This window comes from Colias croceus, chromosome 23, assembly GCF_905220415.1.
Source record: "Colias croceus chromosome 23, ilColCroc2.1".
Taxonomy (NCBI): domain Eukaryota; kingdom Metazoa; phylum Arthropoda; class Insecta; order Lepidoptera; family Pieridae; genus Colias; species Colias croceus.
In genome coordinates, this window is record NC_059559.1 from 8,014,943 (window position 1) to 8,032,318 (window position 17,376).

The window sequence follows — 17,376 nt, forward strand, 5'->3', positions numbered from 1 at the left end:
TTGCTCACTTCATGAAATACTCGATAATTTCATGAAATGATCGCATTTCATGACGTGGGCAACTTCTTGGGCAACTTGGTTTGACTAGTAACTAGTTCATTCGTATCTAATAAATAATAATTCGTCACTCTATTACTTGAAAAGCCTGATCGGGTGAACTCCTGACGGGTGTGTCTGAGGGAGAAAGGTATAGACATCAATTAAGTTTTCACTTCTGCCGTGGCCCGTAGGGTAATAACCACTACCTCTATCGCTTTGTACATTTGTCTATTATGACCGTCAGGCGAGCTTCGGACATGGAGTGGGAAGCGATATTGAGCCACAGCTCCCGGCTGTGGCACGTGTACTACAAAGACCGCAGCGACTCCATGAGATGGTTGGGGTCCGCGACGCAGCTGGCGGTGCAGCAGGCGCTGGCCGCGCTGGCGCGAGAGCCGGGGCGCATCACCGCTAAGGTGCGCCTCCCGAGCTAGATCGTTCTTTCTGACCGGATAACTGTTAAGCGCATCACACACGGTGAAGATAATGTAAAATATATATTATCTTAGAGCATATTTCCGATTATCTCGCCATACAAATCCTATGAGCCATAACACACGACGAAGATAATATATATTTTACCTTCAATATCTTAAGATACCAAGCGATAAGCCATCTATAGGCCGGGAGATACTGACACATAATTTCGGGTCATTTGTAACAGGATGGCGGTTCTACAGGGGTCTTAGTATGCAATGACAAAAAGAATTAAGTCTTACAATCGTCCGCCCCATGTTTGCAATCTGCGATATTTTTTTCTAGGTAGAATTGTATACAAACAAACAGAATATAATGATCCCATACTGTAAAAAAATTATTTTACGTATTGTACAGTCGTATTTTTGAGAGAGAGGGCGCTGCAGTGCTATTGTTTACATCGAGCTGCTGACAAATTGTGATTTTAAAAATAATAAAGTGATTTAATTGGACAACGAAGTGTTAAAAACGACAATAAATGGACTAATATACAACATATATTGTGGAAGACCAAATACTGTAAGTTGTTTATCGCAAAAACAACGCAAAGTCAACTTGAGTGCAACTTCGAATTTTACCGTGTCAACCCAGTGAATCTCTTGAATACTCTTACTGGTGACAAAAATAAATAGTGGCAATAAGTGTACAATCCAATGGATCAAATCTAGCTAATCCTAAAAAATAAACGGAAAAAATAACCTAATTGTCGCAATGATTAAGCAAATTAAGTACTGTAGGGCGATAGACCCAGTGGTGGGCGTGGCTAGTGTTGGAGGGATTTGTTATAAAATCAAACTAAAATTACACTAATTAATTTATTACTAAAATCACTGCTATTACACTTTTACTTGCTAATGTTAACTGTTAATGCTATTGTTAATAATTGTTATATTATTCTGTTAAATTTTTATGTTATAATATGTTTAATGTTACGCGTCGCGACGGTAATATGTTATTTGGTGGACTGATTGAATTTATGCTAAACGCCGCCCGCGATACCTAGTATTGCTGACTAGGCTGTTCGGTGGTCATTGCACCGAACAAGTACGTCAAATAGTAACAGCGCCATCTAGTACAAACATCTTGAACTGGCGCCACCAGCGAGTTTAACGCTTATTCGAACGAACGATCATTAGTTAGTTACAGTTTGAGAAATAGACACAAGAGGTCGCTACTGATATCATTTCTACAATCGTCACTTATTGTTAGTATAAGAAAAATGGAAGAAGTTATGAATATGTTACGGAAAATTCAAAGCGAACTCGATGAGCAAAAAACCACTATTTTGAAAAGCGGGGAAAAGGTAACCGAACAAGTGACCCAAAACATAAATGGTTTACTAGAAGAAAAGTTTGCAATATTAGAAGGAAAATATGAAAACCTCAAGGAAAAGTTAGAAAATCAAGAAAAAAGGTTATACTTCTTAGAAAAACAAGCGAGACAAAGAAATATTGTTTTCTTTGGAATAGAAGAAACTGAAACTTCATATTTAAATCTGAAGAGTAACTTGATCAAATTTATAAATAAGTACTTTTCTCTTGAATTGGACAACAGAGATATTCAAGAGGCCAGAAGAATTGGAAAAAAAGGAGATAAACCTAGACCAATAACCGTCACCTTTTCTACGCTCAGCATGAAAGTGTGTATCCTTAACCAGAAAAAAGCATTAAAAGAATCTGGCTACTATATTCAAGAAGAGTACCCGCTAAACATTTTAGAAAAAAGAAAAGAACTGCAAGAACAGGTCCGGATTGAAAATGGAAAGGGAAACCTTGCAATAATAAAATATGACAAACTACTACTACTGGAAAAGAAGAAAGATATGACAAAATACTACTACTGGAAAAGAAGAAAGAGTCAACGAGTAACAATAAAAGAATGCTTTCAACTTCTCCAGAAAACAAACAGATTTCTAACAACGAAAAGAAACCACAGGCCAGTAAGAAGAATAAAACCCACACATCATTAAGAAGAACTTCTAGTTTGTCTGAGGGAGTCTTGAAACCCGGAATTCTGAACTTCTTGACCACGAAAGATAATAAGAATAAAAATACATAGCAACGAGCGTCCCCCTCTGTTGCAGATTATACAAGTAAATTAGAAATACAAAACAACAAACATCTTCCAAGCCGGCTGGTCACCGTGGAAGATCATGACCAAAACCCTCCAAAGGATTCAATAGAACCTATAAACGTTTTAGAACCAAAACCTAAATCAAAAAACAAATTTTATGTCATGACATATTATAACGTTAAAACTCTATCTTAACAGCCTTGGAGGAGGCCTTCACCTGCAGAGGGGTTCTAGCAGATGAACAAACTTAGATACACAGTAGATTGTAAAATTTACTTTCATTCATATTTTGCTTTAAGATACTTTTTATTTTTAAGTTACATTTATTTTTGTTAATGTTTATCACTGTCTAGAAATAAAAGGCTTTTTATTTTTTATTTATTTTTACAGTCGTATTTTTGAAGCGTGACGAATAAATTAGTAGGTAAGTTAAGTATGGCAGCACTTTTTCTTTTTTTACCGCCTACATCTTTTTTATGGGCTATCGGTAAATTCTAAAATTTTTGTGTTACAAATCGTTTGACTTTCGCTATTTATCCGACGAGTTCAACTAACGCCCACGCGACTAGTCCGCAGGTATCAGCGTTCTGACCATCATTTTTCTTTTTGTCATTGCCTACTAAGACCCCTGTAGAACCGCCATCCTGTTACAAATGACCCGAAATTTTGTGTCAGTATCTCCCGGCCTATAAGATGTTATATTAATATACCAAATACATACATTATTTATGACAATTTAGTAATGGTTCGGTCACACTACCAACGACTATGACGACAACAAAACAATCTATAAAAAACCTCTAATACATTTTTTTCTAGGAGCCACAGTTTCTACGAAAAATCTATGTTTTCATTTATTATTCGCAAAAAAAAAAATCCAGTCATCAGAACGACAGGAAATTTTAATATTTAATTTTTAAGTGTGTTTTTCACAATTTTGTTAAATTGCGACTGGATGAAAATTTTGTTTATGGTCGTCTTCGTCGTTGGTAGGGTGAACAAATCCTTAGCGAAATATCGCCAATTGACAATTAGTATCGCTAGCGTATCTTAATCGTGTGTGATACCTTATGATACTGTAATATTTTATATTAGAGAATCTTAACATAAAATATTATAGTATCTTCACCGTGTGTGACGCGCTTTATGCTGACATACGATTATCATTTTGTTACAGGTCGCAACTTTGGCTTTACCGACTTTTCGAATTGTGAAGGCTATGTATTATCAATCTAACAGAGAGGGAGACGCGTATATAGATTCCAGCCTGCGAAACTTGTATAAACTTGTCGGCGAAGTTTACCTTAACATTTTACGTGAGTGTAAAAAATAACTACGTTAAAAACAACCGACTTCAAAAACGGAAAAGTAAAAAATAAAAAAGATTTGATATTATTAATTACTGCATATTATTTAGATGTGCTATTTACTAAAAAGGTTTGATGTCGGTGCACGGGCTTAATACTAAGTGCTTAGTGCTTGGCACCGACTTCAAACCTATTTAATAAATAGCACATCTAAATAATATGTAGTAAATTATATTGACTCAACTTTATCGAGTTTGGGCGTGTTGAAAAATATACTAAAAAGTATTTAATAAAAAAAACTACGTTAAAAAAAACCGACTTCAAAAACAGAAAAGTAAAAAATAAAAAAGATTTGATATTAGGTATTAATTATGTATTACTGAGTTCCTATGGCCACCTTCCGATTTGATAACCTCCTCCTTTTTTTTGAAGTCGGTTAAAAATTAAGTGCTTACTTATTTTTTTAGAGATTTTAACTAAGTATTTATTCTTTTAATTTTCAGGCGTTGGAAATCCCCTCCAATATTATAGATAATAATCGATAGCGAGACGTAACATTTATTTGCAAACGAAACATTATCTTTTTAATGTGGACTCATACCATAATAAACGCATTTTCTTTCTTTCTATTATTAAATAACCGAGATAAGACTTTCATAATGGCTTCATTTTAAACAAACCTAGGTTTTGGAACACAAAATAAGAAAAGAGGAGAAACAGCGGACGAGCTATGCATCTGCGAAGCGTTGATGACGGACGCTCTGCTCAAACTCGCCGAAACACTGGCCATCGAACCCGATCTGTCGCCCCTAAAGAGGTTTACTCATTTAGTAAGTTATCGTGTACATACTTACTCTCTTGTTTTTTATTTTTACGAGTCTTATTTTATACTTTTAGAAATTAAAATTTTCTAACGGATCGTATTAGTGTACCTATTGCACTCAGTGGCAGGCCTATATTGTGGCATACATACATACATATATTTAAGTTCTACCTACTTGTTTCATTTTCTTTGGATCTTTTTTTTATTTTTTAAACGTATTTCATTTTATTATTCTTTTTGATTAGGCCCCCGAGTAAAAATTGGGGCCGCCACCATCTCCAGACCTTAACCTAAACTACTTTTTTTATTGGCAATATGCCCACTAGCTGAGTGGACCAGCTACGGAAGCGTATGGAAATGGCTGCACAAAGAATTAAAGGGCAGGTCGATGATAGTTCGTATAAAATCCGTTAAAAGGTTATAGAAATAAATAAATATTTTATAAATAAATAAATATTTCGGGACAATTTTCACACACGGCACAATCTGATCCCATACTAAGCTTTCGCTTGTTTTATGGCTGATAAACATACATACATTACATATATAATTTTAAATAAATACTTATATAGACAATTAACACCCAGACACAGAGCAAACATCTATGTTCATCACACAAATATTTGCCCCGGGTGGGGATCGAACCCACGACGTCTGAGGCTCTGGCTTGGAAAGCAGGGCCACTACCAACCAAGCCAACCGGCTAGTCAAATATAATAAAAAGGCAAACGGTTCGATAGGAGGAGATGCCGGCGGAGCTGCGCGCAGCAGGGCTGGCGGCGCTGGGCGGCGCGCAGCCCGCGCTGCAGCACGTCGCCTACAGCGCGCTCGACATGCTGGCCCCGCGCCTGCTGCAGCAAGACGGTGAGCGAGCCCCGCACGCTCCCCTAATGTAAAAACTAATATTGCTTTTTGTGTTACCGTAATTGTTTATTTTATTTAAACCGCAGTTCAATTGAAGAAGGCCGAAACCCTGTTGTTATACTTGGATCTGTTGAGCGCTATGCGTCGGAAGTGGCCGGCCATCGTGAGGTGAATGTATATTTTGTGTCGATATTTTTAATCGTTATGCGGTTTGTTGTTTTAATATGAATGATATAACAAACGATCGTTCCGCAGCGCGGAAGAGTCGCTGCCGGCGCCCGCGGTGAGCGTCGGCTACCTGCTGACGGCGCTGCTGGCGATGCGGCTCTGCGCCGCGTCCGGTTGGTGCAAGCAGCGCGACAAGCTCGTGCGCATCATGGGGTGAGCGCATCCAAAACTTTCGTCTATGTAATATTATTGCGATTGATGAAAGACTCGAAATGGAGGAATCTTCTCGTACCTCAGTCGCTTCATACTTCGAATATTTAGCGTGAAACATAAAATATAAATATCTTATACCATATTATGACCTTACCTTATACGGTCAGACCGCTCGGCCCCCTCGGTGCAGCTGTTGTAAACGCGTGAGGGGTTCTGGGTTCGATTCCCAGTGGAGACGAAGAAAAAAATGTCTCGGTCTGGGAGGTCACAGAAGGCCGATCACCTACTTATCACTAGAAAATAGATCAGCGAAACAAATGTATGCATAATGCATCTACCCCATACCTCACTAGGAGCCACCGGCGGCACCGCGGCGTGGTGGCGGACGTGGTGCGCGCGGCGCTGGCGCGGCTGCCGGCGCGCAACCGCTGCCCGCAGTTACTCGCCGCCCGCTCCGTGTCCAACAACTTCAATCAGCCCTTCGCCAAGTTCATAGCCGGTGCGCTGAGCCACGATCTCGCGTTTCATTCATTCGTTCAATTATATTAAATAAATTAAATTAAAAGTAATATATGACGGCGCCACCATCGAAGCTTTAAAAAATAACGAACGGCGAACCGATATAAAGCAGCGCGCGTGCACGACTCGGGTCATTCGTTCGCCGACCGTTGCCCAGTGCACATCTCTCACGAGCTTTTTTTTTTTTATATAAGCGGAGGCAACAGAGCAGACGCGTCACCTGATGGAAAGTGTACTACGTCGCCCATACGCACCAGCAATGCCAGGGACATTATCAGTGCGTTGCCGGCCTTTAAGATAGGAGTACGCTCTTTTCTTGAAGGTCCCTAAGTCGTAACCGTTTGGAAACACCGCATGAGGAAGTTCATTCCATAAGTTTGTTGTGCGCGGAAAGAAGCTTCTTTTGAAGCGCGCAGTCGACGACCACCAAGAGTCAAGGTGGTGTGGGTGGTATTTGAGTTTATGACGTGCGGTACGATGATGGAACTCAGCGGCAGGTATTGTTCCAAACAGCTCCTCAGAGCACTCCCCATTGTAGATGCGATAGAAAACGCACAGTGAAGCGACGTCTCTTCGCAGCGCCAAAGTATCAAGCTGATCGGTAAGACTTGGCTCGTTAACGAGTCGTACTGCTCTCCTTTGTATACGGTCAAATGGAAGGAGGTGTTGTTGGGGTGCCCCGGCCCAGATGTGGGAGCAGTATTCCATGTGCGGCCTGACTTGCGCCTTATAAAGCATAAGGCGGTGGTGCGACGTGAAATACTGCCCCGCTCGACAGAGCACACCAAGTTTCTGTGAAGCCAATTTGGCTTTTCCTTCTAGATGACAGGAGAACTGTACGCTACTCGAGATTTCGAGACCAAGAATACCGATACTAGTTGTGGCAGAGAGAGGAATACCCTGAAAACGAGGAGTTACGACAAAGGGAAGTTTTTTTGCGGTGAACGCGCAGACCTCTTCTTGGGGTTGAATTGGACTAAATTACGTCGGCCCCAGTTAGATAACTCTTCTAAGGAGGTTTCTATTGAAGACACGAGGTTGTTCCGGCACTCAATGACGCGGTCCTGAGAAATATTGCTGTGGCCGGTGTATATTGCATCACCAGTACTGTCGTCTGCATAGCAATGAATGCTACCGTCTAGCAGCATATCATTGATATGCAGAAGAAACAGAGTGGGAGACAGAACGCAGCCTTGTGGGACGCCAGCATTCACAGGCTTAGGATCCGAGCATGAACCGTCGACTACGACACTCATGCTACGCTCTGTGAGAAAACTGGCAACCCACTGGCAAAATTTCTCAGGAAGCCCGTAGGAAGGAAGCTTCGCAAGAAGCGCTTTGTGCCATACCCGATCGAAAGCTTTCGCTATGTCCAAGCTGACAGCTAAGCCTTCCCCCTTGCTCTCAATCGCTGACGCCCACAGGTGAGTTAAATATACCAGAAGATCACCAGCTGACCGGCCTCGACGGAAACCGTACTGTTGGTCACTAATCAGCTGGCGCTCTTCCAGATATTTTAGCACCTGGCGATTGATAATGGTTTCCATCATCTTGGAGAGCAAGGAAGTGATGGCTATGGGTCGATAGTTGGACGGATCCGAGCGATCGCCTTTTTTCGGGATAGGATGCACTAAAGCTGTCTTCCATGTATTCGGGACGACGCCTGTGGAATAGGAGTGCCGGAAAAGACGCGTGAGAACCGGCGCCAACTCAGGTGCACACATCTTCAACACAATAGGAGGAATACCGTCGGGACCACTCGACTTGTGGATGTCTAGAGCGAAAAGTGCTTTACGCACAGCGCTCTGGGTGAACTTGATGTCCGGCATTGAGCCCTTGTACCGTGGGATGTTAGGTGGTGCTTTCCCCATGTCATCCAAAGTCGAGTTAGCGGCAAAAAGGGAGCTAAGTAGGTCAGCTTTCTCTTTTGCCGTGTGGGCCAACAGGTCATTCTCCATGCGTAGAGATGGCAATGAAGGCCGACAAAAGTTTCCTTGCACAGCTTTGGCGAGTGCCCAAAAGGCTCGTGTTCCCGAAGGAAGTCGAGTTTCTCGCCAAGCTTTGCGATATGCTCAGACTTAGCTCTTGCAATAGCTCTTTTGAAAGACCTAGAGGCCGAGTTTAGTTCTCTCTTAAGAGTACGGACGTCTGGATCACTAGACACAAGGGCACTGGCCCAGGCTTGGTAACAATCCCGTTTTCGGCGTGATGCCGTTTTACAAGAGTGACCAAACCAGGGCTGGGACTTGCCACCGATGGGAACAACGGAGTTGTCTGTGCTACTAAGAAGATAGGTACAGCCGTAAATGCTGAAAATTTTCGCAAATTTCGACATTCGCAAGGTTATCAAAACTCAAAACCTACATTGTAGGTTAGACTTCCCGTAAACTCAGAATCTTGAAATTCGGTACAAAGCAATATCTTATAACACAGAGAGGAATAAATGCAAAAATAATAATTTTTAATTACATAATATCTTTATGAATTTAAAAGTTTGTCTGTCTGTCAAAACCCTTTTCACAGGAATGCGTGGAGGTATCAAGCTGAAATTTATATCGAATACTCAAATCTACGTTACCTTCAAGCTATGAAAAATCAAACTTATAAGCCAATGCAATCAAATGATACAGCCGTTTATGCTGCAAATTATCGCAAATTACGACTATCGCAAGGGAATCAAAACCTACATTGTGCTGTCCGTGAACACAGAGAGAGAATACACTTGAAATTTGGTTTAAACCAATGTCTAGTACAGAATACAGATTAAGGAAAAATTGCAAAAAATACATTTTATAGTAATTCCAGCATAATAAAAAAAAGGTTACTTTGTTCGGAGCCCTCGGTCGCGCGACTCGCACTTGGCCGATTTTATTGTTATATTCTCTTCCGTTTGCTATGATATATAAAAAAGCTAGATACGTTACCCGCTCTCTATTTTGGCAAGAAAAAACTCAGCTAAGTGCCCGAGTTTCACTTAGTCACGCACCATTCAGCGTCGTAGCTGGACGTTCTTTTTATATTTTATTCGGCAGTTGTTATTACGAAGTACATGAGTGAGACATGTATTATGTCTCGTGCGTGAGAGTGAAAGAGAGAACAACTGTATTGGTGATAATGCGTTAGTAAGTAGGTATGTATTATTTACGCTGTTTTTAGTGCAATGATGTTGGCGTATGCCGCGTCTACTAGTATAATAGGTCATTGTCCGTTTGTAATTGATTTTATTGTTCAAAAGTTAATAAAAACATCATGTTGAACAATATTCATTTGTTAATTTAAAAAAGTTATTATTAATTTAGTGGTCCAGTTAGGTCTTGGACCTAGCCGAGGGGGGGTCATGACCCCCCTGCCCCCCCCCCCCCCCCTGGATCCGCGCTTGTATTTTGGTCTATTTAATCCAGATTGTATATGCTTAAGATTTAATCTTAAGGGGCTACTTACTGCCAATTGCCTGTTTTATTCGTCTAACTACTCTTCGGTTAGTGAATATAAATGTCCAAAAAAAATATATGTTACTTATTAGACCTTAAACTTTAATTTCAACGTTTGAAATAATTCTATCTATAAAAATAATGTCCGAAAAAATATTCCAAAGTGGAGCATTTCTTGTTTGAATTTTCGTAACTCCGTCTAAACGGTATGGAGTTTTGCTATTTTTCTTTCACAATAATATTTTAAAAGGTGATTGTCATAAATTGTACGTTTGGCGAGACAATGCAAGTTCTTAGTGAGCTACAAATAATTATTTACTGTTTTCTAAATGAAATGAAATGAGCGGGTCCGTGCGCAGGCGACGGGCGGCACTGTAGCTCGAACTGTCGGACGAGGAGGTTGTGCTGCTCATTCTCTAAAATTGTATTTTGCCTGATTGTGGATGGCAATATTGTGCAATTTTTTTTGGCCAATTTTGTGCGTGCGCGTGGTTTCACATAGTTAAGTTTTATTTTAACTATGTTTGCGAATATGTGCCCGCCTGCTACTAACTATGTTTTCTATTAGAAATCTTGTTTTGAACTTGTTTTTTTCTCAATCGGGTTTTTTAACAACTTTTTTATTTTATGCTTTTTAGTGCACATTGATTAGCTTAGTAGGTCAAAGCCCTACACCCTACACCCGTTACGTCAAGATGGCGGGACTTCCTCAGGCATTTTGAAAATTATCCTACTAATATTATAAATGCGAAAGTTTGTAAGTATGGATGTATGGATGTATGGATGTTTGTTACTCTTTCACGTAAAAACTACTGAACCGATTACAATGAAATTTAGCACACATATAGAGGGTAACTTGGATTAACACATAGGATAGTTTTTATCCCGGAAATCCCACGGGAACGGGAACTATGCGGGTTTTCCTTTGCAAACGCGGGCGAAGCCGCGGGCGGAAATCTAGTGTATCTATAATCCTAGTTCCTACTAATATTCGAAAGTTTGTATGGATGTATGGATGTTTGTTACTCTTTCACGTAAAAACTACTGAACCGATTACAATGAAATTTAGCACACATATAGAGGGTAACTTGGATTAACACATAGGACAGTTTTTATCCCGAAAATCTCACGGGAACGGGAACTATGCGGATAAGCCGCGGGCGGAAATCTAGTAGTGCATAATAATTATTAGGTACTATTTTATACTTTCCTAAAAAACTTCTACTCTAACAGGATTTCAAGATATTCTATAAACAAAGTGGTCCCGCCATTCTGAAGTCAAAACAATAAATATGCGTAACAAAAATAAGATGGAGTAACTTTCTATACTTACTTATTTTCCGGGCTAAAATGTACTTTAAGGGCCGTCGAGTTGGGCAACCAAAATTTTTTTGGAGAAAGGTCTATGCCTAAGTAACTGACATGTAAAATCTTAACCTGCGGAGACTTATAGTTTTTTAGAAATTAATAATTAAAGTTTCATAATTTTTCATGCAATTTCGAGCAACCATCTTGACATTTGTTTTTTTTTTTGTTGCGTTTCGTTTTTGCAAGTACAACTCTTATACCCATGATTTTTTTTATTTAATTAATTTACATGTTATTGAATGTTTTTAGCCAAAATAACAATGTTTTTATAACAATTTTATAGTTATTTTTATAGCTCACTTGCTTCAGTTTTTAAAATCGATTAACTTTTACTTTTAGTATTCAAATAGGTAGCGAGGAGCGAAGCGACGAGCGTGTTAGGTTAACTCTTGAAGCGACTTTAGGGCGATATTTCCACTCAAAAAAAAAACAACGTAGGTTAAAACGTACTTAGGTAGGTAAAACTACGTACGTAGGTAACGAAACGCAACAAAAAAAAAACAAATGTCAAGATGGTTGCTCGAAATTGTATGAAAAATTATGAAACTTTAATAATTAATTTCTAAAAAACTATAAATCTCCGCAGGTTAAGATATTACGGGTCAGTTACTTCGGCATAGACCTTTCTCCAAAAAAATTTTGGTTGTCCAACTCGACGGCCCTTAAAGTACATTTTTAACATTTTCCGATTTTCAAAAATTCGTAACTCAAAAATTTACGACTCTCAACTCCACGACCTATAAAGTTCAATTTTACCTTTTTAAACTATTAAAATAGTAAATTCAGTATAAAAAAGTAAAATAAAGTTTTTAATAGCACCTGAAAAAATTACAATGTTAATAAAATTGCATTTCCTTCAGGCGCTTTTCTCTTAAAATTTCGTTCACCTATCATCACTGATTTCATTTCACAAAAATAAATCTATGTTGTTTTATTATTGTAAGTAATATAAGCATGATACACTTTTTTGGAATCCTTATTATGATACCTTTAATTTGATACCCGTATTGCAGAAAAATATTTTTTTTTTGTATTTTAGTCTAGCACCCCATATTTTTCTTTTTTATTGTCACCTATCTAAAAAAACTTGGCCTAATACGACGAATCTAACGATACCCTAAATAAAGAAATCCATCCAGTGGTTCGGAAGATATCAGAGTATAAAGAATATTAGATACATACAAAGATAGGCGCGAAAAACATAACCCTTCTTTTTAGTCGGGTAATAAAAATGCCCGAGCTGCTGCGGAACGCGACGCGAGCGGATAGTTGCGATAGCGCGGATCACGCTCGCGCTCTGCGCACGTAAAAATGAAGCGGGGGTGCTTGGCTAGCGCGGGGAGAACGTCCAAATCCTCAAAATCGTTTCACTGTTACAACAACCTTAAGCGTAATCGTAGTACGATTAAGATCATTAACTAATTCGTTTTCTGCCACCTCCATACCCTATCACTCAAGTTTATGGACATTTGACAATTCCGGACTTTAAAGAGCATGACGGAAAGTTATTTGCTCCATTTCTAATACGCCACTGCCTAGTGCCTACCGATTCAACCGCTGAATGGTTTCATCAGCACGCCTTATGATCTCTATTGCCCAAGTGTACGTGATGATTTAGAGAAAAGATGCTGCAGTACATGCGGTATTTACTTTGCATCTAGCACAAGAGCTGCAGAGCACAGGCGATCAGCCCACATTGCACCAGCTAAGCAAGCGCGTATGTTCCGCAAAGTGCGACGCTCACGGATTGTCACAAGACGAGCTAATGAGTTACATTGTGCAAGTGCAAATGGCTTAGAGTGGCTAGATCAGAACGAAGTTGAAGGAGCAGATGATTTTACTGAAAATCATATGGAAATGTTGGTTCCAATAGTCTCTCTTGAGAACGTGCATGATTCTCCATGGACTGAATTAGAGTAGATATTCTTTTTATAATTACATTACGATTTAAGTATTCTATTGTTAATTTTTTATTACACATAATTAAACTCTCAGCAATATTGATTACTCTTAACTAGTCGTAAATAAAAGCACGATGCAAAGGTCACTGGGCACCATAGTATGAAAACTATACCCACGCTGTACAGAAATGAAATAGGGTGGAATAGACAGAGTAATGTCTCTAGTTTACGATAGTATGGGTCGCATTAAAGTGGGTACTGTCAGTCAGGAAAAAAAAAAAAAATGTATTATCCAAGTCTGTATATTTTTTATTAATAACTAGCGGTCCGCCCCGGCTTCGCCCGTGGTACATGTTGAAGTTTTCTCTCCATAAGAACCATCCTCGTACTTCATGGAATATTATAAAAAAAGAATTAACGAAATCGGATCAACCGTTCTCGAGTTATGCGCTTACCAACACATTTTGCGATTCATTTTTATAGTATAGACTATAGATTATCTTTTTTACATATTATTAATAACTTTTCATTATTTTGGGTAATCAATTATTACTGTTAATCAAATATTAATGTAGGGACTATGGAAAAAAAACTAAGTACGGAGCAGGTAGCCGTAATAATAAATGGGTGCATTCAAGCAGACTTATCGCTAAGTCACTGATCAATCAAAAATCAAATGCAATGGAAAAACGGTGTCCGATTGCTAGCAAGTCGCTGAAAGTCATCGAATTTTTGGGTGCGTTCAGCAGATAATTCGCAATCGATAATTAGCGATTAGTCTGGTCGAATGTACCCAGTGATTCAATTCATAATTGAGGATGTCATCAGTGCCGTCTTTACCATAGGGGCACAGGGGGCCAGTGCCCAGGGCCCCCCATCGTCAGGGGGCCCCCCTGGAGGAGATGTAGGACTGACAATTTTTCTCACATAAATCTCAAAATATTTTATTAAAAAGCAATACAGCTTTTTATTGCCAGAACGTCAGATCATTTTCAGATTTATTCGAATCAAAACATCTATGTTATTACAAGGCATGGAATAATTCGAGTGATTCGAACACCATTATAATTAACTTATCAGACATTTACTCGAATTATTTATTTACTTATTAACGTAATATAATATATTTTTACAGTGCGACACAAAAGAGATGAAAAAAAATGAGGGCGCCACCGTCGCTCATATAGCAACACTGATACTGCGACGCAAGCGATCTTGATACTATAGAATAAAAATCAAAATATTAAAAGTAATAAATACCGCGATTTAAAGTTGTTTCATTGATCATCGTGTAAATTTAAGACAAAAATACATTAGTATTTTAAATAACCTACCTAGGTCAAATTTTACTTAAATGTATTTGGAATTAGTTTATAGAAATCGGTCAAGCCATTTAGACTGCAGAGGCGCACATAGAATCAAACATACGAACAAACAAACATACATACATACAGCTCAAACCTTAGGCTCAAACACATTACCCTCCTTCTGGGTCCGTCAGGTAAAAAAAAAACAAGGTGATTTGAAAACTACATATTTTTATTTATTTTTTGTAGATATTCTCACTCATTTTTACTCCATTGCTCCACTATCCTGCGTACTGTGCTTTCAGAAACCCCTATAACAAACGAATTAAGATGAATAAAATCAAATACATAGTGCATTGAACATATTTATTTAGTAGCTTAAAAATATTTTTTTTATGTCGGAGGCCAAGAGTCACTTTGGGTCCCTGCGCCACTCTAGAGTAGTAAGTAAGGATTCATAGGTAGTTGTATGAAAATAGTTATCACTATACTATTTAAGGCTGGTTGGATTGGATATAACTTCTTGACTCAAATTGTGCTGGTCGCACTATAAAAACTAGTTTTTGTTTACATACAAATAACCTCAAATTAAATTTCAAAAACGTAATAATCGCCCTAGATACGTACATTAAACACTCGTCACTAATAGAATATTCTATTTTACGTAGTACTGAGCAAAAACAAATGGAATCTCACCGGTATAATCTGCTGTACGTTTTAAAACGTTTTCCAAATATTTTTCTCGTTTTTCAGCTTGAAATTATGAGAAACACCGAATTAAAACTTTATACATGGCATCACGGACACCGCTACGTTTAACCTTTTTCATGATTTCTCCTTTTTTGAGTAAATTTCTTGTTCAAAATTACAATTTTATCTTAAGAATTCTCAACTTCACCAAAAAAACAACAAATTTTTATTCAATTTGACAGCTGCATTGAAAATTTAGGGTTGCCAGATAATGAAAAAAAAATTAGTTCCAAATTAATTAATTTCATCTCTTTTATGTCGCACTGTACTTGAATTATTTTGAGATTTATGAAAATTACTAACAAGTCTAAGTTTACAGAATAGCATACAAGGGCGTTGTGACAAAACTTTAATCTCTGGGCCTCTAGACAAGTGGCAGAAACGCTAGAGAATAGAATCGACTATTGATACTAATTGATATAAGCTTATGACGTTTTGCTAATGTTTCGGTCACATTACCGAGGACGACGACGACCACGACCAAAATTCCCATCCAGTCGAAATTTGGTGAAATTATTAAAAACACAATCTATACTTAATATAATAAAGCTGAAGAGTTTGTTTTTTTGTTTGAACGCGCTAATCTCGGGAACTACTGGTCCGATTTGAAAAATTATTTCGGTGCTAAATAGCCCACTTCTTTGGCAAGATTATAAGATACCAAAATCGTTGAATTACTCCATGACGTTACGGTATTGTTATGATGCGACCTTGAAATTTTACTCTCAACGCGCCTAAAGAAGTTTCACTTCAAAAATATATTAAAATTTCCCGACCTTCTATTACTACGAAAAAATTTTTTCCTAAAAGTCAACAGATATAGGTTTTTCGTGATTTTTACCGAAACGGTAAGTTTTATCATATAACCACTTTTACCCAAATTGTAGATCATAAAATTATCTATACAAAAGAATCAATACATTATTTTCCTAAGATGTAGCTTCCTACCATTTTCTAAGATATAACGATTTATAAACTCATCCCATCCTTATAATATGCACACGTTTCTTAAATCACTTCACACCTAAATGATTTTATGATAAAACTTATCGTTTCAGTATAAATCGCGAAATCACCTATTTTTTTATTTATTTATAACCTGGATTATGTTTTTTAATTCACGTACCGGAATGACAGTTAATTTTGAATTTTATTTTTAGTAATCCTTATTCCTTTGAACAATTTTACTAATTTTCTGCTGGATATGAAATTTTGTAGTTTTGAAGGTCCTAGAATTTAGTGAACTCTGTTCACACCGGACCATTTCTATACGAATAGATGACAAGCGTTTTGACTTTTGCCATTTGCCTAGGCTTTGAATAAATTATGTTAATAACGCACGCAATAATTTTGATCAATATGAAACGGCTACGAAAGAAAAAATCCAGATGCAAATTAAAAAGATAAATTTGAAAAAGAGAAAGTTATAAATTTATAAAAAATAGAAAAAATTCGATCACGAGGCGGGACTCGAACCCGCATCCTTCGCGCCATTCCGGGGCGGATGCTTGACCAACTCAGCCACTCGTGACCCGCCGGAGCAACCGAATTTATTCTATTCGTTCAGTTTTATGTGTCTTAAGGGACACACCGCACGCCATCTATTGAGATGATTTAACAACCATCTCAACCAATATGAAGCACTTTTCAGTGAATACAATATTGTAACGATGGAACACGACCTTTTTTGTTGAATTTATATTTTATTTATAAAGCATTTGACTGCCATAAAACCTAAAATATAAATTCAAAGAGAAAGGTAATTTGAAAAAGTAATTCTTAAAATATTTCTTAATTAAATTTAATTAAAGTCAACTTTGGAGCGCCATTACAGCAGCAGCGTTTCAAATGAATTATATAAAAAAAAATAAGGAAAAAAAGTTTCCTCAAAAGACCATATTATAATACAAGATTGGTCATAAGTAACTTTTTTGTAAAATGTATAAAAAAATGGAGCAAAAATTTTACATAGAAATTTTCTTTAAGTTTTCTTATTACTTCTTTAAGTTTCAATTTAGGGCAAAAACATATATAATTGTGGGAAAAAATTTGCGTACCTAGTTTGATTTCTTTATATTTCAAAGGGGCCCCCAATTCTTGTGTGCCCAAGGGCCCCGGCATAGTCTAAGACGGCCC

At 37.9% G+C, this 17,376-nt stretch overlaps 1 protein-coding gene and 1 long non-coding RNA gene across 3 annotated transcripts in view; one reads left to right on the forward strand and one right to left on the reverse strand.

Moving 5' to 3' along the window:
- LOC123702265 overlaps window positions 1-17,376 on the forward strand; it is a 70,610-nt gene that overhangs the window by 37,055 nt on the left and 16,179 nt on the right. The window contains exons 13-19 of the mRNA XM_045649957.1: window positions 284-455; window positions 3,767-3,905; window positions 4,581-4,726; window positions 5,460-5,583; window positions 5,670-5,751; window positions 5,839-5,964; window positions 6,318-6,463. Of these exons, the coding sequence (XP_045505913.1) occupies window positions 284-455; window positions 3,767-3,905; window positions 4,581-4,726; window positions 5,460-5,583; window positions 5,670-5,751; window positions 5,839-5,964; window positions 6,318-6,463 (935 nt within the window). The remainder of the gene's footprint in view (window positions 1-283; window positions 456-3,766; window positions 3,906-4,580; window positions 4,727-5,459; window positions 5,584-5,669; window positions 5,752-5,838; window positions 5,965-6,317; window positions 6,464-17,376) is intronic.
- On the reverse strand, window positions 14,702-15,477 carry LOC123702205. Of its 2 annotated transcripts, none has more exons than XR_006752833.1 (2): window positions 15,187-15,477; window positions 14,702-14,801 (listed from the first exon to the last, which is right to left on the reverse strand). It is a non-coding gene; the product is annotated as an uncharacterized LOC123702205 (long non-coding RNA). The 2 variants fall into 2 exon arrangements; XR_006752834.1 differs by having other exon boundaries at window positions 15,118-15,477.